General features: G+C 35.0%; 1 protein-coding gene across 1 annotated transcript in view; it reads right to left on the bottom strand.

Moving 5' to 3' along the window:
* Positions 1–22,643: 22,643 nt before the first annotated feature.
* Positions 22,644–26,762, bottom strand: part of SATB2 (SATB homeobox 2) — a 212,996-nt gene continuing 208,877 nt past the window's right edge. The window contains exon 11 of the mRNA XM_051985926.1: positions 22,644–25,787. Coding sequence (XP_051841886.1) covers positions 25,326–25,787 — 462 coding nt within the window. The 3' untranslated portion in view covers positions 22,644–25,325. The remainder of the gene's footprint in view (positions 25,788–26,762) is intronic.

Genomic DNA, 26,762 nt, shown 5'->3' with positions numbered 1-26,762 from the left:
CCTTCATCACCCTGAGATCCAACAGCCTCTTACATGTTCCTCAAACAAAACCATCCAGGGATCAGTTTTCATTGGCTGTCTCATAACTGAAATTCTCTCTCTCCTTATTTCTACCTCAGCTTTTTTCAAGTCAAAGGTAAAATCCTGCCTAAGAAGCTTTTCCCTCTTCCTCTTAATGTTTGTGCTTCCTCTCTATTAGTTATTTCCAATTGATCACATATGAAGTCTGTACATAGATGTTTTCTTGTTGTTCCCCTACTAGACTGTGAGCTCCAACAGAAATTGTCTTTTTCTTTTCTTTTTATCCCCAGCCCTTATCACAGTACCTGGTATCTAATAGTATTAAATACCTAGCAAATACTTAATAAATACTTATTGACTAACATGGGAAATGTAGATGACCCTACATTTGGGATGTTTGGAGTTTTGTCTTATTTTATTTTTTAGGAATAAAGACAGGACTTGTGATTTCATTGGTATAGGAAACTCCCATGTGAAGGAATTCTAATCCCTGAAGATCATCATCTTTGTAATTTATAGTCTTGGGAAATTTTCTAGATCATCAGTAGAGCCTAAGTGTTACTGAAAATAGATTAAAATGTAATTGGGAAATATTTAATGAAACAAATAAAAATACAATAAAACGTGGACATAATCCAATATGTAGCCATCAGGGATCCTTCCATATGGATTAATGGACCCTATTTCTATTTTAGTTTATAGCATTGTTCTAAAGCATTAAGGAATTAAATAACTGGCCCTAGGTCAATACAGGCTTATATGCCAGAAGTAGGTTTTACCTATCCCTAGTTTAATTTTTTTTATTTTCTACACCATGCTGCCTCTTTTCTGGGATGTGTTATTACTTCAAAGTGACCCAAAGATTTAGGCATTTTCTAACTGTGGTTGCAGTCCCTTGCCATGTTAATCTTGGTACATTAAGAAAAACTTAGACTTCTTTCATTATTTTCCTTGTAGCACAAAAAAAAAAAAAAAAAAAAAAAGATGACAATCAGGAAAACAAAAACACTTCTGTGAATCAATAAATGCCTTCTCCATTCCCTAATAAAATCTTATAAGAAACCACCAATTATTATATACGACTTTAAGAATTATCTTCATTTTAGCCATATGGTTTACTCTAAATCAAGTGTGTATATATACACATGGTCTGCAAGAATAAGACAGAGGAGTATATTGTTATCTTGATCTATTTCAACATGTGAAAATAATTGCTTTTAGTGTTTGTAATACATACAGAACACACACAATACAACTTTAGGGCAAAATTTTGTCTGAGATTTATATAGAAGAATTTGACTCTGACATTCTCTTCTCCTTACATGAATAGATCTTACTAGACATTCTGTGACATTACAGGAAATATGTGTGTGTGTGTGTGTGTGTGTGTGTGTGTGTATTTATATATGTATATACTGCGTAAGTTCACAACTATAAATGATAAATGACATGAAGGAAAGGATTAAATCAAATTCTACTGCACGTATAGCACTAAAGATGTGATTTGGGCTAATAAAATGGGAGGGGTAATAATTAAAAGGATGCTTCTTTTGAAGAAAACTTGATACATGAATATATAGATTTAGATTTAATCAGAAACCAGAAATTCTTTGCATAAAAAGAGAACTCTTCATCTAAAAATTATCTCATTTAAATCTCCTTTAAATATGGAATTCACATTATTGTTCTATGAGAAATGATAAGTAGGCTGATTTCAGAAAAGCCTAGAAATACTTACATGAACTGATGCTGAGTGAAGTGAACACAATCAGGAAAACATTGTTCATGGTAAGAAGATTATATGATGATCAACTGTGATAGACTTAGCTCTTTCCAATAATGAAGTGATCCAAGCCAATTCTAAAAGAATTGTGACAGAAGGCGCCATCCTCATCCAGGAGAGAATCATGGGGACTGAATATGGGTCAAAGTATGTCATTTTCATGGGGTTTTGTTGTTGTTATAGTAGTTTGTTTTTTCCCCCTTTTGATATGATTTTTTCTTGTCTAGGATGACAAATATGGAAATATGTTAGGAAGAATTACACATATTTAATTGACTGCTTTCTGTCTTGGGGATAGGGGGAGGGAGGAGAAGAGGAAGAAAATTTCAAACTCAAGGTTTTGCAAAGGTGAGTGTTGAAAACTATCTTTGCATGTATTGGGGAATATAAAAGACTATTAAAAATAAATATGGAATTCCCTTTGTTCAAGATATTCAAATTTTTAAAATGTAGAATTTTAAACTGTATAATTCCCCATTTAAACCCAAATTTGCCAGCCTCCAATCACAGTTCTTTTGGGTTCCAAAGCCCTGCCAAGAGGCCTGGTGGCATAGTATTGGTTCTGGGATCAGAAGATCTGGATTTGAATCAAGGCTCTGTCAATTACTGCCTATTTGATTTGGGGCAAATTATTAATGTCTCTGTGGCTCAGTTTTCCCATTTATAAAATAAGGAAGTTGTACTCAATTACTTCTAAAATCCTTTCCAGCTCTCAACCATTAATCCTATTTCCCATCTTCCAGACCCTGGTCAAGTAATTTAACTTCTTCAGGTCTCAGTTTTCTCAGGATATACAAGGAAGATTAAGCTAGATGATACCCAGGGCCCCTTCTAACTCTATGATGTTGCATAAAACAAGACATATCTCTATGAAATTTGAATCTCAGGCTAAGGATAAAAACTCACATTTACTCTTACATTCATATATACAAATATAAGAGATAGTTTTCAAAAACTGCTTCATTGGGTTCAGGATAGAGCTGTCTATGAAACTGCTCATACTTCTTTTAGATACTCACTAAAAAGATGTTAGTTGATTATTGGAACACTGACATAAAAAGGCAAAGTTAAAACAGTTATTGACTTGGTTGCTTAGAATATTAGAAACTAGAGAATATGATAGATGATTTCCATAGCTTCAAATCTCACCTTTCTTGGTAGTTTCCTTTAAAATAGTGGTTTGACCCCAAATAGTAAGAGATGAACCAGAGGATGGGAGGATGGGTCATATCCCACCTTTCTTCCTTTAATCAATTGTGCAACTCTGTATTAAACTCTTTAACACCCAGCTCAGTCCTACCACTGGCTTTCTATGGCTACATCACAGTGCAGCCTTACTTGCAGTAACTGCTATTTCTCTCAGTATTCCTAAATGCTCTCTCTTTGAATCACCACAGTGGTAGTAGACTCTGCAACCCAGTAGGGAGTCCAGAGTCAGATGATACCAGACAGTAGAGGTTTCTGTAGCCTTTCTCTACAAGCCAACAGTTTCCCAGTCATTTCCTTTCCCTTACCATCATCCCTATCAGTCCCCTATAGCTCACCATACCACATATATACACAGACACACATATTGCATGTTTGATGGGGAAAAAAAACTGATTAGCCCAGAATAAGCAAGCATGGGGTGATTGGGATTATTTTGTCTTTCCCTGAATTGCCTTCTTCATTTCCTTATTTCTACAGTGAACACTATCATTCTTTCAGTGTTCTAGGTTTTCAACTTACTCTTTATTTTTATTCCTCATTCAACTGAAGCTGATTTTTAATTGCCAGTAACCTTCTGATTGCTAAAAACAAATAGGCTTTTCTCAATCTTCATACTACTTGCCCTGTAGCATTTGATACTGTCAATCTCCCTGTCTTCCAAGGTCCTCCTTGAGTTGTCATGACATTACTCTCACTTGGTTCTCCTATAACCATTAGTATGATGGTCCCCTCTCAAGATCCTTTGTTGAACTGTCATCTATAGGATGTTCCCTAAATGGGGGTGAAAACGCAAGGTTCTAACCTGGGGTCTTTTATCTTTTCTCTGTATCCTATTGAAGTTGGTAACTTTATTAGCTCCTAATTTATTATGAACTCTTTGTTACAAACCATATATATTTGATATATATATATGTGAATTATACATGAAATATATATATACATATATATAAACTATATACAAACATGAACTATATATATACACATACATATACATACATATATATGTGAACTATTCATTAGTTCAATTATTACCTCTATGCAGATTCCAGCCAGATCAGATATCCAGCCTACTAATAGACAGACTTTCTCATAGGTATATAGGGGTACAGTGTGTTTCATTTTAGAATTATATTCTTTATGGAAATATGTTTAGAAGAATTATACATGTTTAACCTATATTGATCAAATAACCAATTAGGTGAATGTTGAGAACTATCTTTGCATGTATTTGGAAAAAATAAAACAAAAAACAAAATCATATTCTTCAAATCTTCCATTTCCATAAAGTTCAGCCTGAGATTTGGCTTCAGTAGTTGAATTCTTACCCTAACACATACTGACCTGGTCCTTAAGGGAAGGGCAAAAGGGATGTTAACTGAATCCCAAGCTACATGATCCACAGAGTTAGGAATTATTAAATGTTTGTAGTAACTTTCCTTTTGAAGCATGTCACTAACATGCACTAGAGTACATTCAAAATTTTATTGTTCAGCTTTTTTTTTTTTTTAATTTCTAAGGTTTTTTCACCAATACTTTTACTGTTAAGTCATGTTCAGTCAGAGCATGGACAAATGGAAATGAAATTCTTAAGAAATTAAATAAATATAGAATTAAAAGTATAGAAAAAAAATTAAATAATTAAGAAATTGACCTTTGTTTTTCTTTTAAGCTTAATGTAAGGAAAGGAGAATGATTGGGGGGAACTTTGAATAGGCAAATCCATTCAGTTAATTGGTTATTGGATCAAATGAGTGATTATATCTACCTGAGTTCTACTAGGTTCAGAAGGCTCTAAAGTGGTCAATTAACCTTTGACACCTGAAGCTTGAGTTCAAGAGGGCAATTCAACATAAAGCTATTTTTCTCTTTTCTCTTCTGTTTTCTATATCATGTTTCTATGTTATATAAATGTTTATATCAGTTCTCAGAGACATTCCAATAAAATCTAGAATGAGGTTTGAATCCCCCATGTCCAAGAAGGATGATTGCAGGTAGTAGCCATTTGCCTTCTGGAGACCTATTGCTTAGGCATCAGTTTACCCATTGGTAAATGGAGTTGAATAATGTATACCCACTACTCAGTAGTAAATGAATATTGAAGATCTTTGGATAAAGAGAGCTATGAATATGCAGGAGCACCACAGACTGCAAATCAAGAATTCATGACTTAGTAAAAGCTCAATATGTTGATAAGGCTTGAATTTCTGCAAATGCTGCAATGTTTAGCTATTCTTTGAAATATATAGTAGTTTGAGGTATAGCCAAAGAAGCTTTATGCAAAGGAGTAACACATATTGGAAAGTATGTACGGTAAAATCTGTACATCTGGCATGTTGGGGAAATGAATGAAGATACCAAATAGTTCATTGTTCTAGCTAAAAGGTATTTCATATTGCTACAGGTACCTATCCTTTCTCAGACCTAGGAGCAGATGAAAAAAAGCCAGAAGTTTTATACCATTGTTTATAAATCTCCTTTGAATGAACCATTTTCTTTCTCCCTAAAAAGAATACCAATAGTAATTTTAAATAGCAAAACTTCAGCACTATTAACACTATTGTCACCATGCCTTTGTACATACTGTCTCCCTTGTCTAGAATGCATTCCTTATCTTAAGAATCCCTAACTTCCTTTGGGATACAATTCAAGTCTCTGTAATCTTTCCAGTTTATTCTCTTTCTACTAAGGTTACTTGCATATATATTATTTAGCTGTATATATGTGGTATCCCCTAATGATGTGGGGAACCCTGAAACTGTCTCTCTCTGACTTTGGGGGAGAGCCATGAGGTAAAGCACTTGGGAAGCTCCTAGAAGGATAGATTCTCCTTGAATTCTGCCTCTGTGAAAGACCTGCCCCAGGGAATCAAGATAAGTATTTTCATTCTGTTATCTTGGTGGGACTAGTTGAGTCCAGGAGCACTCCTACTTAGCCCAAACTGGAGATCTAGATTTCTATGCACCCCCATTGAGCTGAAGATTGATTCAGGACCACTCCCAGTAAATGATCCCATTGTACTGGAAATCTAGGCCTGGGGTTAGTAATCTCATTTAATTGAAACTTCAGTCTCAGATCTCTTTTAAAGGGCAACTTTGGGGCTCATTTCTTTGCTGAGGGCCAAAAGTAGGACCATGCCAGGCCAAGGAACTTCTCTCTCTCTCATCAACATAGCTGCCTTTGAGGATCCTCTGCCCACTGAGAAGTCATTCTCTTTTCAGCATTAATCCCTCTTTATCTCTCTCACCTATTTCCCTAACAGGACCATACCCCTCTTTACCTCTCTGTAGAGATTTCTCTGCTAGGAACTTTTTCTCTCTTTCTGCCAGGACTCCTCTGCTAGACTTTTATTTTTCTGTCAGGACCTTGCCACAAAGGAAGTCAGTCTTCCTAGCAAAGGCCGACTTCTCAGGGCCCATAAACTTCTTTTTGCCTGTTTAACTTTTTGGGTTCGTAAATTCCTTTACGAAGGACCTGAGCCGACTAGAAAGGGTTCCCACAACTCTCTGCCCGGCACCGAACCTCATCACTAGCAAAGTGGAAACTCTTTGAGGACAAACTCTACTTGTGATTTTCTGGTCATTGTGTCTTTTATGTCTAGTTCTATGCTATGTATAGGAGAGATATAAAAACCAGCGCTTAAGAGCAAAACTGATTACAGATTTTTAGCAAAAAAAAAAAAAAAAAAAAAAATTCTTGCCAAGATAGAGTTTCTCTAAATTGGGTCCAGAGTACTATCATCTCTAAACTCCTAATACCTCACATTAAAGCTAACAAAAAGGCCTCCAATTCAAGGGCCATTTTTGTCACTTAGAAAATACTCAGCATACAGTTGGGCCATTTTTTAGATCTGTGTTGTCCTGTCCAATCCAGCCAACAGGGAGTGAGGCTCCTTCCTTAAAAAGATCCAATTATAAAGTAAAGTAAAACCAACAAAAATCAATTTCTGAGAGAGAGAAGGACAGAGACAGGGACAGGGAGAAGTGGGGGTAGCATGAGCAAACTTAAATCCAGGCCAAGAATCAGTAAAGCCATATGTAGAGAACAAGATAAAAAGACAAGGAGTAATGGTCTTGTGATGAAGAGAGGCATATGTACCCAGAGAGAGGACAGTGGGAACTTGGTGTAGTTTACAACATAACATTCTCACACTTTTTATTGTTGTTTGCTTGCATTTTATTTTCTTTCTCATTTTTTCCAGTCTGATTTAATTTTTCTTGAGCTTCAAAATAATTGTATAAATATGTATATATATATATATATATTGGATCTAACATATATTTCTACCATGTTTATCACACTACTTGACATCTAGGGGAGGGAGTGGGCAAAGAGGGTGGAAGTTGGAACACAAGGTTTTGCAAGGGTCAGGGTTGCAGAATTATCCATGCATATGTTTTGGAAAAATAAAAACCTTTAATAAAAAATTAGTAAAACAAAAATAAACAAACAGAAAGACAAGTTATGGGGATCCAAAACGTTGGGCAATGTACTTTATTCATTTAGCCAGGCTTTGTCATTACTCTTGTGTTTTCAAAGACTTTCCATACTTCCATCTTTCCATTTAATGATCCAGAGTTGCTGCTTCTGTAGCTATTCAGTATAACTCAATTAAGTAGGAATAGTAGGAACACTATATTTGCAGGAATACAAATAGTAGAAATGCTGTATTTGAACAAATGCAAATATTTGTGCTTAATAGTATATATTAAGAAAAGCTATCTAATTTCAACTAAAGGTTAGATTATTGTACATATGTAAATGTACTTTTATATGTAAAAACACTTTTTTTATAAGAAAAAAAAATGTCCTGACAAAGGGAGGTTACATGGAATAACATATTTTTATAGTTCTCCCCCACCTAAGGAGATTCACTTACATTTTTTTGCCCCTTAGTCTCAATTTATAACATAAGGGAAATAGTTCAACATAATTAGTGGCTGCTACATGCAGGAAGACAAACATAGCACATACCCCACAAGTAACTGAAACAGTACCCTTAATGTCCTTACCTCTTCCATCTCAAGCAGAATTACAGTCCATTGTGGCTTCCTCTAGAAACCACCAGGGCAAACTGTAAGCCTGCCACACCTATTTGATGCTAAACTCATGGTTGAGCAGGAGCTTCTGGGAATGTTGCCTTTAAACCATCCTGGCCACTTCCCTCCCACTCACTGCTAACCTCTATTAAGCTGCTCACTGTGAGTAATTAGTGATAATTTGTACCAACTAGGTGTCAAAGCCAAGCTCCTTTAGCACACACAGAGACCTCTGTAAGACTTTAAGAGATGTTTATTGAGTTGAAATGAATACTTCAATGGAGCTATGATCTCATCAATGGAGTTATTTCTTCTAACAGTAAAAATCACAACCCATCCCAACCTTCTTGTTCTATGTCATCCTTGTCTGCGTTCTCCCCCAGATCCTCCACAGTCAGCCTATCCATTGGGCTGGTTGCCTTCCTTTAAGTCTTTCTGTATTCATGGATACCACGGCAATCCTTGCTCTCTCTACCTGAGCTGTCCATATCTCTTTCTAATCATTTATTTCCTGAATAATATCCCTTATGTTGTGTTTCAAACATAGCTTTTCATTGGAAATATACTGCATATTATTTGTGTATACCATGAATACATTCATTGACCTTAACCTCATCCCCATCTTCAATTCTTTTGTAAGTTTATTATTCCAATATTCACAACCATCCAAAATCTTGGTGTTTAAGAGGCAGATTTTTGTTTCAAAAGTAGAAATAAATAAAACTTATCCAGAGATACTAATAAAAGTAAAAAAGACATTCCCAACCTTCAAGGAACTTATATCCCACCGGAGGGAAGAAGATACATAAAAAGATCTGAAAAGAATGACAGGCCCTGCCACGGGTCCTGCCACTAGCAGCTGAGTACAGTAATCAAGAGTGCAGAACCTATTATCAGGGGACACATGAATTGAAATCCTGCCTCATATACTCCCTAGTTGTGTGACACTGGACAAGCCATTTATTTAGTCTTATTTCTCAGTTTCTTCATCTGTAAAATGGAAATAATAGCTCCCTCACAGGGTTGTTGTGAATAATTAATAAGCTTTCCAAATAACATAATAAAGCACTCACGATTTCTAATCTGGCAAATGAATGGAGTCTTTTACATATGCCAATTTTATTTTGTTTTGTTTTTTAATGTTAGTGTTACTTTATTGTATTGTCATGCAAACCAATTAGTAAAAACCTGGAGGCTCTTGGCTTCAGGGAAAAAGCCTAGGCTATTATACAATCAGATGGCATTTCAGCAAGAACCCTTTTAGGAAATAATGGAAATTTCTGTATATTGCTCCAGTATATCTTAATATAAGAGGTAGCTGGGTGGGACAGTGGCTAGAGCTCAGGGTCTAGAGTCAGGAAGATATTTTGAAATCTAGCATCAGATATTCATTAACTGTGTAATCCTGGGGAAATCACTTAAGTTTTGTTTTTGTTTTTGTTTTTGTTTTGCCATAGTCTACTAGAGAAAGAAATTTCTTGGTCAAGAAAATTTTATACAGGGTCACAAAGAATTGAACACAACCAAACAACAATAACAATTTTTTTGTGCTTCTTAAATAAAATTTCAATGAACTAATTAATAGTAGGAGATAGACTTTAAAGACAAAAAATAAAAATCAGAGTCTTTAGGATTTATTTATTTTGTAGGTCTGATAAATTGTTAATCTGGTCAGATTTCTTCTGATCTCAGAATTAGAGAACACCTTAGATGAAATACAATAAACATATTAAGAGCACAGGGTTAGTGACCTGTTTCAAGTCACAAGAAGTAATAGCAGAGCCAAAATTTAAATCTGGACCCTCCCTATCCATTGCTCTTTCCACTACACCAAGCTACTTCTCAGTTGGTATAAGGGAAAGTGTACTCATTAGAGACAGGGTCTTGAGTTCAAGTCCCAGTTCTGCCATTTATTATCTGTGTGATGTTGGGTAGGTCATTTAACTTATCCAGTTCTCAGATTCTTCAACTTTAAAATAAGAGACTTGGATGTCCTCTAAATCCCTTTTAACTAAATCTATGTGATGAGAGTAAAATTCTATGATCTGAGTGAGCCTTGTAAAATTATATAAAATCACCAAAAAAGGTCTTCTTTGATATATAAACCCAAATGGTCTTGCATCCTCTTGGAGCAAGCTAAGCTTTCTTATGGGAAGTCACAACTCCAGGAAGTCACTTTTATCTGAGATTTCTCTTAGACTCATGCATAAAATGGGTCTTCAGAAAATGACTCTTTGCAGATCACTTCTCTCTTGAGAATGACATGCCTGCCAAGAGAATCCCTCTTGGTGTTTCTTTAACAATAAAGCTTTTTTTACCATAGCCTTTGGGTTTAGTGAATTCCTTCGACCCCAACCCTACGCCTTGGAGAACAGAACCTCATCCATTCCTGCCTAACCTTTTCATGGGTTCCCTCAGTCCCTCATTATATGGATTTACTCTGCTCAGGATAAGAGCTAACTCTAAAACATCCCTGATATGTCCCAAAACAAGAAGTTCTTTCCTGGTTTTTTTCCTAACTTGCTTGGGTTTTATTTTAAGTCCCGGGGCAACTTTGGAATCTTTTCTCCCAAGCTATGGCTAGCATCTTGGTTCACATTGTCTTGCAAATAACCTTGCTTTCTGTGGTTCTGTCCATGGCTGCCCCAGAAATGAAATCAGGGACTCTACTCATTTGCAGGTGTCCACAGCCAGAAGAGTCCCCTCCACTCTGCTATGGATTCCCCAGATTTATGCTAACTCCTTCTCCCTTACAATAGCAGCCCAAACCAGGAAGAGTCTTCTCAGCACTACTATTTTTGGTGCTCCTCAGCAGACCAAGATCCTTCAAGCTAAGGCCTACTCAGATATCAGAGCCCCTCCCCACTGTCTGTGAGAGGAAAGTTTCTAAAGCTGCAGCCTCCCATCCCAGCTGCCCCCCAAGGCTTATTTATTGATTCCACAGAATTGGCCTGGAGGTGTTTGCACTTCACTCAAGTGGACCCTCTACCCTTGAAACAACTGCTTTAGCATGACTTTTGATTATTTCTGCAGCTCTACTCTGAGGTAACAATCTGGCTTTTTCTGTGTAAGAAATTTGGAGAGCCGAAAATTTTCTAACCTACTTCCATTTTCTCATAATCCTTTGCCCTTAATGCAATTACTATCTTCCTAAGTCACCGGTGTTCAAAAAAAATCAGAATCTTCTTTAAGTCTTCTCTCTCCCACACCAAGTCCTATGGGTCCAACACCCCTAATATCTCTTAAAGCTATGCCCTCCTTCAAATTCTCACTGACATAGCCTTCATTAATTTCCACAATTCTGGTCCTCGTTACTCAGTCAATTTATTAAAAAATTCCAGGTAGTGGACCAAATGCCAAGGCTACAAAGAAAGGCAAAAACAGTCCCTATTGTCATGGAACTCACATTCTAATGAGGAGGGAAAATCCATGTAATTAACTTAGTTTATTCAATACAGACATTCAACTACCTGCTCCATTTTTTAACCTTTCTTCATTCCAGTCTATACACCCTGGCTACAGGATTCTTCTTCCTAGTTCACATCTGTCATCACCTTATTGTTCTATTTTTTAAAAAAAAAGACAACAAAAGAACCTTTCCATGACTCCTAGAAGCCTACAAAATAGAATCCAAACTCTGTATCCTAATATTCCAAGAGCTCTACAATCCAATTCCAGCCTACTTTTCTAGTCTCATTTCAGATGATTCCCCTTCATATACCATTCCCTGAACTCATGTTGCCCTATCTTATTTCTATGTTTGCTTACATTCTCTCTTTTACCTGACTATCTCATCCTTCCCCCAACCACCCATTCTTCAAGGACTAGTTCTGGTTCCAATTTATTTGTGAATGAAGTCATTCATGATATTAATAACCAGAAGTAATTTCTCCCTCTTCAGATCTCTCATGCGACAAACATTTAGTAAGTCCTTGTTGTATGCAGAGCACTCTGACAGGCTGTTGAGGAAGATAGAATTTAGAGAAAATAGTGCTTTTTGCTTTAATGTACCTTAATCAGTAAAGTTTAGAAAGTTATGAAAAGGTCATTTTAATTTGAAATAAAGTATTTAGATTTGGAGCCCAAGAAACTGCCCCCAAAGTTTAGGTTTTAGAGTGAGCTTCCAATTTATGGAAAAAGCAGATGAGAATCGTTTAGTTGAGCTCTTATTGTTGTTGCTGTTTGTTCATTTTTCTCAATATTTATCACTGTTTTATGCTTCTGATGTTTGTTTGTAGTAGATAATCTATATTAAAATTAATTGATTAGCTGTTTAACTTTGTTATTAGATTGTAAGCTCCTGACAGGCAGGATGATATTATGCATTTTATTTTTATTTCTTTCCTTTAAAATCTAGCATAGTGCCTTAGACAAAGAAGCACGCAACAATTTTTTTTTCTTTAATTGAATTGAAAAGAATACTTTATTCTTTTTCCCCTGTGTTATATATGTAAGTGTGCATCTGTTATTGTTAAAATCATGGAATTTTGAAAATTTTTCAGTTACCTAGTCTAAGCCTCTCATTCTAATGATAAAGAAACTAGCCTCAAGTGATTAAGGGGTTTGCCCATGGCTGTAATACCACTTGAAGGGCAGTATACTACATTATCTTCTTTATCATTGACTCAGCACTGTGAAAACAATGACTTTTTGTTCTTGATGGCTGCTTTTTGACTTTGTAAGATTATAGAAACATTCAGGCTATTAAAAATGTTCATCATATTAAAAGTGTACCAGCTTTATGTTTTTCATTTGATTCAACCTTCATGGTCACTTTGTTGGATTTCTTGTAACCATGTAGATAATTAGAAATTTTCCATAAATTTATTTTGGGGGATTTCCCTCTCCATTTTAACCTTATGGTTTTTCAAAACTCTGCAGCAAAGCTTTTTATATTAAATTGTTTATCTTGAGTTATTATTTATAATAATAGGATAAAAACATTAACACAAGAGGAATAAAATAGAAATCATCATCCTTTTAATCTCTAATTAATAGATATTATTCTACTTAAAAACTACTGAAAAAGAGACAGACAGAGACAGAAAGAGAGAGACAGACAGACAGACAGACAAACAGAGACAAAGTATATGTTTGCAATGGGCAGTTAGTTACAAGGTGAAAGAATTGAAATGTGAAGTTTGTGTAAATTAAATGAATAGAAGGATCAGGCATGAAAGTCCAATGAAAGCACTTAAATTTATATTTAGTTATTCTATAGCTAACCCCCAAGCCTATTATACATACACACATACACATGCACACACACAATATTAAAATAACATTTTTACTCATAAACAACTTGCAGAGTTCATGAAAAATCCCACTATACAATGACAATTGATTTAAATAGCATTTTTAAAAATAAATTTATTTTCCCATAGGAAAAAAATTAGCTATATTCAGTCATCTTATGACTGATTTCTTACAAGAAAGTAATAATGTCACCAAATTCAGCTTATAGCATTTTATTTCAACTCATGACATAGTATGTAAAAGTTGTTCATGTCACTCTAATATTTGGCATGCAATTTACTAAGAAAATGACCTTCATTAATCTAGCAACTTGATTAAGATGTCTAACAGTTCTTCGAAGCACAGGGAAACCTTTTTAAATAGGGCATTTCTAACAGAATTCTAGCATTTAGCAGAGTACCTGGTACATAGTAGGCACTTAATAAATTCTTGATAATTTGACTTGATTCTACTAGCAGAAGCTATTGCTCTGGAGGAGACTTAGTGAGTCATGGACAATCTTTGATAAGGATATTTGAATGGATTATTGGATTTTAAGCACCCAAAGGGCAAAGACTGCTTTATTTCATCTTTGTAGGACTCAGATCTTAATATCTGACACATTTTAGAAACTTAATAAATATTGGTTACATTGTTCAATGAGTTAGAATATTAATCTTTAGTTTTGAAAATGAGGCTACTATATGTAATTATGATCTTGGATATATACCTAACTGGAAAAGACCAATTTTAAACTATTGGTACTTTTCATTCTAATTGTACATAGAATATTTTCTTGGTTTGGAGCTACAATAGACCTACAGATTCTTTTGTCTTTTTTTGACTCTACTTTTTTCTCTAATGACTGCTTGTGTTTGTTAGAGTTCATCTCTTAATGTTCAAAACTTCTGAATTTTGCATATCATTTCTTGTGTTCTATTATCTTCATATACCTCAACTTTTTAAAAGTCATTTCCTAATCAATGGGCATTTACTTTGTCTCTACTTCCTTGCTATTAAAAAAGTGCTAATTTGAATATCTAGTATGTATGGAACATTTTTTTCTATGTATAACCTCCTTAAAGCATAAACCTAACAGCAGAATTTCTGAAGATTATAGGCATTTTAGTCACTTTTTAAAAAACATAATTGCTTTTCAGAAGAGTAGAACTAATTTCCAGCCTTTATTTTCCTTTAGTTCTGGCTTAGATTCATTTGCATGACCAACCATGGAGAAATGAATTTGAGAATTTCTGACCCTAAGCCAGATAGTTTTCTGGAACAAAGGATTTAAGAAGAAAACCTAGCATTAGTGTACTTGCTTTTGTTAATTGGCTATGGTCTAGTTATGACCAAAGAGATCGTGAGTTCATTCATGTGTTTATTGTTCATTGCTTTCAAAATGGATTCTACTTTCTATGATGTGTTAGGGAACCATAGTATCTATATCCCTCTCCATCCAATAGAAAAATAGTTCATATTAAATGAACACTAAAAATATTATCCACAGTTAACTCGTATCATTTCAGCAACGGAATCATTGTACAAGTACATCTTGTTTTTCTAATTAATCTTCTAAGAACCTAGCATTTTGTTTGAATTCTAGCTTCCAATGTTGCTTCCCTCCCTCCAACCCTAAACTTTTCCTGCATATCACAGTTTTCATAACCAGGATCCAGTGAGAGCAACTGAATGACCTTCAAGCTAACTCAAAACACATCTTCTAAGAAACCAAAGAGACATAGAAATAGGAAGCAACCATAATCAATTCCATTCACAAGGATCCCCAGAGCACAGGGGAGTAGCTCTCCTGTATCTTATCTTCTGTAACCTCTGTATCAGTGGATCTTGTAATCACCAGCATATAGGAAGAACATTAGGGTCTTTTCCCTTTATTCACATATTCACATGGTGAGTTAAATTGTCTACCAGCTATGATTATCCTTCTCACTCATTATATGCCCTTAATTCTACAAATACTTTGTTTTTACATTAAATTCATTTTTAAACATCATTATATTCCTCAACTCCTTGTCCACTATCACTAATTGAAATGGATCAAAAGATGATACCATGGAAGATTTTCTTTTGGAAATGGAAGGGTGCCTCCAATACCTGATGGAAGGGTCCAAGGAGACGGGAAGCTAGAGGGCAAAATGACTAGCTCAAAATGAAACAGGATTTTCTAACATTTAAAGCTCCTCAAGAATAAAATAGGCTCCTTTGTAAAATAGTGGACTCCTTTTCATTGTAAGTGCTCAAGTACAGAGGGTCTGAACTGTTGCAGAAAAATTCTTCCAAAAGGTTGGAAGTTAGATGAAGTGACTTATAAGGTCATTTGCAACATTGAGATCCAATGATTTTGTGATTTTACTTTTTTAAAAAAGGTTACTATAAGATTAGTAATGCCAGCCTTATACTTCTAATGGAAACACATGTATTGAGAAATCTATGTCCTTAGCTATATATACATGCACATACATGTATATATAATACATATATAGAGACATGTGTATTATAACATACATATAAACCTACATACACATAAATATACATATACATGTATTTAGACATACATACATTCACATATATCCCAATTTCTATCTTCTCGGTTTTTTTTCCTGACTGCCATTGAAATTCTATTTCAATAATGCATTGTGAAATGGAGGTGAACCAATATTCCCGAAGGCTGGGTCAGTGGAAGAAAGTCCTTTCAAGGTAGAAAGGCCTGGAGTTGGAGTATCATCTGGGGACCAGCTGAAATGAATAGATAGAAGATCATCTCCAGGAGGCTGACCACATAAGGAATAAGAGCCATTTACAAATTCAGCTATGGCAGGAGGATTTATCATCTCCACTGGGAGTAGTAACCATATCAATGAAATGAAAGATCTTTTAAGTATTTACATCCAGATGCTCTTGATCCAAGTTTACATTGGGCTGATCATTATAAGCCCCAGAATGCTACACTACTTCCTAAAAGATAATCACTCAAGTTCAGAATTTAATAACCCACAGAGGAAAATTCAGGTGATGGAAGAATATTTCTTCAGCTCTATGTCCATATATGTATATGTATGTTAAATACATATTCATGGGTACATATGTATATATATGTATACACATATATACATACCCATACATACACATAAATTATTTAAACCTTCATGTAAGGCAGATGCCTTGAACATGGGACATGAATTTCTGAATAAACTTGTCTTCACCAGAATTTCAAGATTGGTATTATCATTTTCATAGTTGTTTTTTTCTGAAAGTAAAACCTATATACATACATACATATATATATAATTTCCATCAGGTATTGGAGGCACCCTTCCATTTCCAAATTGGCTAAGTGGCACAATGGATAGAGAGATCTGGAACTGCAGTCAGAAATATCTAAATTCAAATCCAGTCTAATACAAATTATCACTGATATGACTCTGGGTAATAGGAATTTCAAAATATTACAAAAAATCAAATTTGTAGGCCATAGAAAGAACAATGGAGAGACTCCTGAGGGCATTATTAGGCCATCACATAATCACAATTATGACTTGCATAAAAAAGTAAGAGAAAAGATATCTTCAGAAATGTATGTGGAGGTGACCCAGTTAGATTTTGGAGAGTCTGAGGGACTTTAAGTGGACAGTCTGTATACTTCAGTGAATACTGAAGAAGGCCACCCAATATGTTGGATGAATCTTCAAGGGAAATTTAGGAAGAGATGAGTATGAATTGAAATTATTTGGCTCCTTAAAAGGAAAGCTCATGATTATGGGATCATGTATATAATGAAGCATTGGAACAATAACATTATTGTTGTTTAATGTTAATTAATAAATATTGTTTTGGCTAAAGTCATCAAAAAAGTCCACGACCCCATTGCTTACACATGTCCCCTAAATTTTCCTCAATTGAATAACTGCCATTTTCTAAAATTTTCAGATGGGAGCTGGTCCAAGCTTCTTAAGAACAATTATGCTGCTTTGAAATATCAGAAATGGCTACTATGCCATCTAGCCCCTGGCATAGAAGGTCCTTCTTCTCCAAACTGAGAATGAATTAGACAAAAACAAAGGGGTGCATCTGGGAAGTAGACAGAAAAAAAATTTTTTTTCCTCCAGGCAGGTTGCTATGGCTCTTCTAGACACCAAGTGGAGAATCAAGCAATATCTACAGGCAATTCTTCCATGGTTCACTTAATCCAAGCTATTTTGTGTTAAAATGGGTATATGCTTTTTAATGGGTAATGAATAAGTTATATATACATCTTTAATTAATCATTACTCTGCACTACCCATTACAGTGCTAATGGAGATATTTTTGTGATTATTTTTTCAACTTTCAAGATAACTTTTTAAAAATCTTTCTAAAAATTACCAAAAGAGTTCCTTTAGTATAGAGCAAATTATAGAATTGAGATGATTCTTTGATTCAAAAAGAGATGCCCATAGGCTTACAGGGCAAATGAATTCATAACTCAATTTTAGGACTCCACGTTTTTTCACTAATTAGGGTATTTAAAAATTGATTCTTCAAAATGATGTCATATCACAGATATCACACTGACCATAGGATAGGGACTGGACTTGTGATTTAATTGCTTTAAACAACAACCAGGTAAGAAAACTCCTTGTACCGATGTAGCTTTTCATAATTTATGGTCTTAGAGAGTTGTGTATCATAGCATTAAATGGTGAAGTGATATAATCAGGATCTTATAGTCACCATGTGTCAGAGGCAGACTCCAAATCCAAATTTTCTTGGTTTTGAAGGTGGCTTTCTACCTCACTTAAAGAGTATGTAAAACCATATCACCTAACATTAAGTTATTACTCAAAATTCATTTTGCCTAGAAATACTGAAAAGGCTACCTCATACCAAAGGGAGCTGTGTTGTGATATTCTGTATACTTTTTCTTCACACTTGATCTATTCTTACTAGTCAAGTAAATCATTTTGTTCCCTATCCACAATGGACCTTATTTCTCCCTTTCTGTCTCCTTAATTGGGTAGCAGTAGCCCACTATCTTTCTCAATCACTCAACCTCCCCTAATCCTTTATACTTATATTAAACTCACTAGCTCTCTATTATTCTTGGCTTTAGAAGATAAGTCCCTTGATGGCAAGGACTATATTTACCTTTTTATATATCCCCAGCACTAAACACAGAGTGTGAGAATAAGCACTTACAAATGCTTACTGTCTGCATGGCTAATTAGAGAATCCATTAAATGTTTGCCCTACAATATTTCTAAATGAGAAATAATGCATTTTCTCTTACCTCTAAACTGATCAGATTTATAGGTTTTTACTTCCCTTTCTTAATCTTGTCTGGTACGCTCAGAAGTTAGCAAGAATGAGTAAATGAGGTTAAATAAAAACCACAATTTTAAAATTAATTCAGAAACATTTGAAGTCTTATATAAATTGAACCCAGCTATCAGATACATTCCTTTTGTCAGACATGTGACTTCTCAGTTTAAAAATCTTTTAAAGCTTTTTCTTAGATCATAATTTATCCTATTAATATAATTCCATTACTATTAATATTATAATTAAAAGTATTAAAGTCAATGAATAAAATAAGTATCTGCTTAAAATATCACTTGGCATATTTTGAGTTATTTATTTCACCCTGTTTTCCCAGACATATTCTGCATTTGTTGAATGTCTTTTGTGGCTTTGCCCAAACTACTTTGAAATGCCTTCTCTCTTCAGTCTCTACTGACTTAAATTCTACTCAGCTTTCAAGGGCCAACTTGGATGCCATTTCTTCATGAGGCCTTTCTTGATTATCCTATCCACAAGTGATTTCTTTCCTTATTCTCTGTATCTTTCTATTAAATAATTAAATCCAGCAATTTATGCAAAGCCCTGGTAGTTGTTAAGAATATAAAAATTTTTTAAAAGTTAGTCCTTGCTCCAGAGGAATTTGCATTCCACCAAAGAGTTACATGGTAACCAAGCACATACAAACACAAAGCACATGCAAAGCTATGCAGAAAGAGACAGACTGAGAGAATGCAAACTGCAGGGACTTCTGTATTTAGGAAATGCTTCAAATAGAAATTGTCTCCTGAGCTGAATAGTGAAGAAAGCTAGAGATTCTAAAAAGCAAAGGTGAAGAAGAGAGCATTTCAGATATGGAGAGCTATCCACACAAAAGCAAAGAGGCAGGAGAGATGGAATATTGATTGCGGGGAAACACTAATAAAACAGTTTATCTTGAAGTGGAATGATATGAAATAAGACTAGAAAGGTAGATTGAAAACATATTGGTGGAAGGATTTAAAACTGAGGATTATGTATTTCTCCTAGAAATGACAGTGGATTACTAAAGGTTTTTGTGCTTTTGAAATATGATTTTAAAAACTATGTGACAAATAGATGGGAGAGAAGAGATCGTGGAAGCAGAGAAACCAATAGAAGTTTTCTATGATAATGTAGGCCAGAGATAATGAAGGTCTTAACTAAGGTAGACATTGTGAATATGCAAATCCATTGCTGTTGTTGAGTCCTTCTAGTTGTGACCAATTCTTCATTACCTTATTTGGCAAAAATATTGGTCATTTGCTCCATTTCATTTTATAAATAGGTTATTTGCCCAAGGTCACACAGCTAGTAAATGACTTAAATCCAGGAAAATACATTTTCTTGACTTTAGGCCCAGGACTATATCCACCAAATTCTAAGTTCCTTGAAATGACAGACTGCATTTTATTCATTTCTAAATTCCTCATTACTTTACATGCCTGACAACAAATGTTTGTCAACTGAATGAATTAACACTACTGTTGACTTATATTTGTACAGTAACTTCATAAATATCATTCTTCACTATAATCCCATGAGCTAATCAGGGTAGGTATTACTGTCACCATTTTATGGATAAGAAAACCAAGGATCCAAGGATGTAGTGCCTTGCTAATATTCTATGTAAGTAATTATGTGCTCATGCTGTGATTGAGGAAACTTATATTCAAAGAGATGGGATGTCAACCCAAAATAAAATGGAAAATATTAAAGAACAAAGCTGAGACAAGATCTCAGGCCATAGCCTGACTAATCAGGGGAGATTTTCACTAGAAATGACATTAAAGTAAAAATGAATCATTTTTTTCCTGGACATGATCTAGCATGTTCTTATTAAGGTAGAAGAATTTTGACTTCTCTTTTCCATCTGACTTATAATATTTTGCATCTCCCAAATCACTTAGCAAAATTCTCTGAATAGAGTGGGTGTTCAAAAATATGTACTGATTGATTGAATAGTATAATCATACAATCATAGACTTAAAACTAGGAAGGATATTATATTGTGATCAGTTAGTACAGGTCACTCATTTTATAGATGAGGATACAGACCAGAGAGAAAGAATTGTCCAAAGTTAAGCAGGTATTAAGTGACAGAACCAGAATTTGAACTCAGTTCTTCTGAATTTAAAACTAGTGCTCTTTCAATTATTCAGAAACTCCCCCCCTCCCCCCAACACACACACACAAAATACCTATTCTGGATGGAAAGCAGGAATTAATTTCAGGAACATTCCCCAAGCTTCCACATGGAGTGGCAGCAGGAAGACCCACCCCCTATCATAGAAATTGTGTCAATCTCCTTTCAATATGTAATACCAATCCACATGCAGTAACTGGGGTGTTTCTCCCAGGAAAAACAAATTGTTCTGGCATGAGGAGGGCCAAGTCTTTTGCAGGGCTGCTCATCCACCTTTGGTGCCCCTTTGTTTCACCCAACTCTTATCTGTAGCTCCAAAAAGCTGTAACATCCTCAGTAAGCATACCCAGGTAAACTGTCTAGACAGACAGGGTAACTAAGGGGTCCCAATCAGTGAGTTGGAGGTGTGCACCCCAATCATGGAAAGAGTTCCCTCCATGAAATTAAGAGAGAAGAAGAATTTGTTCCAGAGGCCATGAAGGCGATTGAAGTCGGTGTTGTGGAGTGCTTAGAACCATGTGCATGTTGACAAAAATTATATTGACTTTTATCTTGTCTCTGAACTCTGATTATAGTGGGGGGGGGGGGAGGAATGAGGCTGAATACTTGGTGCAATTCTGCCTCCCTTAATTTCCTAATTTACAATTTACTAGTAAATCAAAATAGCATCACCCTACCATCTTAGTATTGCCCAAATCAAAAAAGGATGAGCAAAGAATTTTGGTACCTCCATTTCAGCCACAAGTCAAGACCATTCCATGATTTCATTCGTCTGTAGATTGAATAGACAATGTTGGTGAAAGGAAGACCCGATTTTGGATTAGTCTAATCAATAAATATGTGCAAGTAGAAATTTTGCTGTCTTACACTGCTTTGTCTAAATCATCCAAGCCAAGTTTTAGAAAACTTGATTTGCATGATTATATGAGGGTAACTTCTCAGAACTTCATTTTGCTTAACTTTCCAATCAGTATCAAAGTAGGTTGATGTTTTCACCAGTGTTGAATGACTTAATACTCCTAAGGTTATTAGTACAGATGGACTTTAATCTATGTTTTTATGTCCATGGACTTTTCATAAAATAAAAGTTATCTTTGTGTGTGTGTGTGGGGGGGGAGGCAGCAGGATGACAGGGAAATAGAGAAGGCAGCAGACGGTTCGTGTGAAGTGTGTCTGAGGTAGTAAGAATGACTTCCATCTTTAGGTTAATCCAATGTAGTAAAATGGGCCAGAGAGAAGGAATTCACACTATCAAAAGAAAACCAGAATAAAATTTTAATCCACTCTCTGCCCATTCTGAATTAGGCACTTGTTCCTACTATATTAGCTTTAGTCCTTTGAGCAGTTTTTTTTTTTCCCATTGTAAGCACTTTCTAAAAAATCATTTTCACACATTTCTTGAGATACATCAATCCTTCCGGCATTCCTCCATGCACACATTATGATGCCCTGTCTATAAATATAAAAGACTTTTATTATGTCCATTAACCATGGACATATGTGTTCCAAAAGTTTCCTGACACGCAGTCATTTGTGGTTTTTTAATTATAAACAGAAAATATTCCCTAGAAAAATAAAGGAGAAAGCTCATAAATATATCTTTATACATTTGAATTGGATTTGCATACTTAGGAACGATTGGCTAAATGGTCCTCTGAGCCCTGAGCCTCAGGAAGTGTGCGTGCATGTGTTTATATACACAGAGACACATATACCGACACACATGCAATTAAATCCATGCAGCCCATAGAACTTAAACATCTGTAGATGCTATGATGTTTGTCCTGATCATATTTTGTTTCTTAAATGGAAGAACTTCCCTCTCGCCCCCCAGGTCTGCTCATTTGAAAAATTCAATGGGAATGAAAGCAAGGCCCAGTAAATCACTTGACAAATTAAGTCATATTTATTGAATGCGTTTTATTTCAACAACCAAAAAATTCTAACAGCCTAACAATGCACATAAGTTAAAAATTAATTATCACTTAGTGATAACAAAGATAAAGTTGATTTACATGGAAAAAAAAAAGAACATTTACAATATGTTAATCCTTATTCACATTGTTGATACTGCAATAAAACACAATTTGTTTTTTTTTTTTTTATTTCACAAAAAAGGCGGAAAATTGTGCTTTGTCAAGAGGCACTACAAGAGAAAGTTTCTTTTTCCAAATAGATATTATATGACAGATATTGAATAAATAGACATATATGCATTGTAATTCGCAAAGTTCTGGCAAGACCACAGGCTAAAATGCCCACAGATTCACTTTGAACCACTGCAGACTTGGCAGTGAAATTAAAAATAAAAGGCAAGACTTAGCATTGAAAAATACCTAATAAATTTTTGGTTGAAGTGTAAAAGATACCAAATGCTGATGCCATCAATAGATGAACCACCTTGCAAGAGCTTGGCAAAAATCAGTTTCCATTACATGTACATAGTGATTTCAGCAACAGTGTAAGAAGACAATTTTGAAGGAGTAACTCTGAGGAGAATGTAAAGCAGCAACCATTGGAACTTCGGATCAAAGCTGCAGCATACTACAGAAAAAGAAAGGATGAGCACTAAGCTTTGTAGCAAACAACCATCCTTTGCAAAGGTATGTGACGTTCAGGTCAAGATAAGTTCTAAACATTTTTATTTGAAAAAGTACAGGAAAATGTTCCTTTAAAAACTCCAGAGGTTACTGAGCAGCTAGAATTAGCTTGTATTGCAACATGTCTTCTCCCTGTATATTGTAAGTTCTGAGTAAATATCTACACATAGAGGTTTTTTTAATCCTACCTTTTATACCTTTCAAATATATAAATAGTATTAACAGTTATATTACAATGCTTGTGTAGTAAACAGAAAATAACTTTCAAAGTGATATTGCATGAGGTCTTTGACAAGGTTGCATGAAAACACAACTTAAAAGATCAAAGCACAAGGGATGACTGTCTGCCCTGCTTACCACTTGAAAGCAGGAGTTCCATCCATATAGACTAGAGTTGAAAGTAAAGTCTCCTCTGGGAATATCCATGGAAGTGGGAATAATATTACTGAGGTTTGGGAATGGGGGGAGGCTAAGACCAGTAACACTAGGAGAATTAAGCTTGTCTGCTCATTCTACAGAAGACTCAGTCAACATGCTGAAGTCCTGTTGGCCTGATGATAGATCTCTGTTCTAGCTAGCTAGGTCACTGGAGGGGGGAAGGTAATCATTGGTGACTACTGAAACTCCCTATTTTGTTTTGCATAGCCCAGAGCTGCACAATTGCTTAGCAAAAGGTTTCTCTCTGGAGGGCCAGCCAGTTATGGAAATGCGCTGTTGTGTATGATACAGTGACTGGAAATGTTTAGTTCCATGGACTAAATGAAACAGAGGGAGCCCCACAGTTACCCAAAGATAACTCTGGGGGAGAGAGAAACCAGATCTCTGAGCAAGGAAGCCCTTCAACGTACATTTTCTTATAACCAAATATATTTCTCAGGATGTAGTTTTGTCATCCTACAGGAAGAGAGGATTGTTTTCTGTATTTAAAAACAAAACAAAACAAAAAAGCATTTTTAAAAGATCATACTTAACTCATTTTAAGTTCTGAAGCTGAGAACAGATAAATAAATACCATGATAAAATTTAGTTTTATAATATGAATTCCACACAGCCAATCTCAAAATGGTATTTTATCAAGACCTCAATAGTGAACAAGCTTTTCCATACTGTAGTTCGGTTTTGCTTGTTTTGACTTCCACTCAAGTTCATCTGTTCACTACAGGAAGGACCAGTTGAGTAACGGAACATGTTGGATCATTTTAAGTGTGCATTGTGTCTTAAAAGTAATTGGACTTTGTCTTCTTAAGGTGCCCTGATTTTTTTCCGCTTCATTTTCTTTTCTCTCTCTTATTTTTGGCAGTGTGATTTATTTTGTTAAATAGATACCTCAATAATTAACCATCAAGCTGCCAACTAGGAAGGTAGAGAATTAAAAAATAATAATAAAATCAGGGACAAACATAGAAAATAAATAGGAATTCAAAAAATAGTCACCACACCCTGAGAGCAGGCGGCAGTTTATAAAAAAGCCAAAACAACTCATTGTGAAGTGGTTTTAATACATAAACAAGTCTTGTCTTTAAGAACCCATTTCACAGTCTATTCTTTCAGAATGTAAAGTTCTCTGTCCCATGCAATTTTAATATATATATATGTAAATATATTTATGTACATATACATATACACACACTTGTAGTTTCCTTCATTTATTTTATAGATCTTTTCTTCTGAGAACTTGCTTTGCATTTCTTCCATAAGTGCAAGGTTAATGAAGGCATAGTTTTATGTGATTACAATTATTATTCCAGTCAAATGTAAAAGTGTAACACTCAAGTGTCTGTGTCAAGATGATGACTAATTCAGCAATACTGAACTCATTCAGTCTGCACGTTTATCCTGTGCAGCAAAGAAATGTCAAAAAGGGGAAGGAAAAAAATTTAAAATATGAAAAAACAAACCTAAAAAATGAAACAAAATAAAAAAGAAAATAGAAACAGAAAATCCTTGGACCAATGTCTTGCTTTTCGTGTTGTGATTTCACATTATCTCTGGTCAATTTCTGGGGGAGCCGGCTTGTTTTTGTCAGCATTTTCCTCCTCAGCTTCCACTTTGTACATTTCCTCGGAGCCTTCTTCACTCTCATTTTCCTCTGATTCAGTCAGCAGCTCTTCATCCTTGTATTCGGCCACATCAACCCCCGTGCCCAAATGCTCTTTTAACTTCCCGTGGTGCTTCACATGGTACCGTTGGTTCTGGAAGAATTTGATGATGGTATGTTTGGGGAGATCCAGCTGAGCAGAAAGGGTGTGGATAGCTTCCTGGTCAGGGTAGAGCCCCACATCATGAATAAAGCTCTGAAGGATTCCCAGAGCCTCTAACGAGATCTTGGTGCGAGACCTGGGCTTTTTGGTACAACTGTCCTCGGCAGGAGGAGGTGGGGGTGGGGCTTCTTCTCTAGGAGGGGAACTTTCCTTGGCTGGCTGAGACTGCTGTCTATGAAGAACCTAATAATTAAAAGAGATATCCACATTTAGTTTAAATTTGCAAGTTTCTTTCTTAAAAAATAAAGATTTAAAATTCTTAGACAATAACCTCCTAAAAAGTGCAGATAATAAATACAGAAATTCATGTTTTAAAGAATCTAACTTCTGCTGAATTTAAAACTCCATTATGCAAATGAAAATTTGTACAAAGAAAACTCTGTGAGAATGCCCGAATGACTGGTACTCCTAGAAGCAACATTGGTAGCAAAACAGAAGAAAAGGTATGTTATTCTGTTTTTATTTATTTGTTATGGTAGTATTCATGATAATATCATTCTATTATAAGAAGGGCTTAAGGTTTCTGTTAGCATGTAAATTCTGCAGACAAATTATGATCCTCATATTCAGAAGATACCATATATTTTGGTTAAGTAAATGTTAACCCTTATATAAGTTTTTTTTTTAACATGGTCATCTTTTGTTATTATAAATACTTAACAATAACAACATTTATGTAGTATTTTATAGTATAGAAAGCATTTTCCCAACAACAACCCTAGCATTCTTTTATGCTTTGTATGAACTTTTAAAAGTTTGAGCACTGAATTTAGTATTTCTTCAGAAGAAGGAAAAGATCACTTTACATTTGTCTAAGTAGTAAGCAAAAGTGAGTAGGGCATCTAACTTCTGTTAAAAATATATATATATATAAATTGCTATAAGTATGTATCCTGTTTTCTTAGCTGAAATAGTTCAGCCTCCAAAGCTGTTGCTTCAATTAAAGAACAAAAATTTAAATAAATGAATAAATAAATATAATAAAACTCATTCATACACCCCAGTCTCAAGATCTCAAGATAGTAACATGGGTTTCCACTAGAATTAAAATGGCAGTTTTTGTTGAGAATTAGATCAAATATTTAATGCAAATTCAGCAAATCTCATTCTCTAAAAACAACACAACAAATGGAAGAGATTGAAACTCTGTACAAAAAT

Source organism: Antechinus flavipes, chromosome 3, assembly GCF_016432865.1.
Source record: "Antechinus flavipes isolate AdamAnt ecotype Samford, QLD, Australia chromosome 3, AdamAnt_v2, whole genome shotgun sequence".
In the NCBI taxonomy this organism is placed as follows: domain Eukaryota; kingdom Metazoa; phylum Chordata; class Mammalia; order Dasyuromorphia; family Dasyuridae; genus Antechinus; species Antechinus flavipes.
This window is presented reverse-complemented; position numbering and strand designations above follow the sequence as displayed.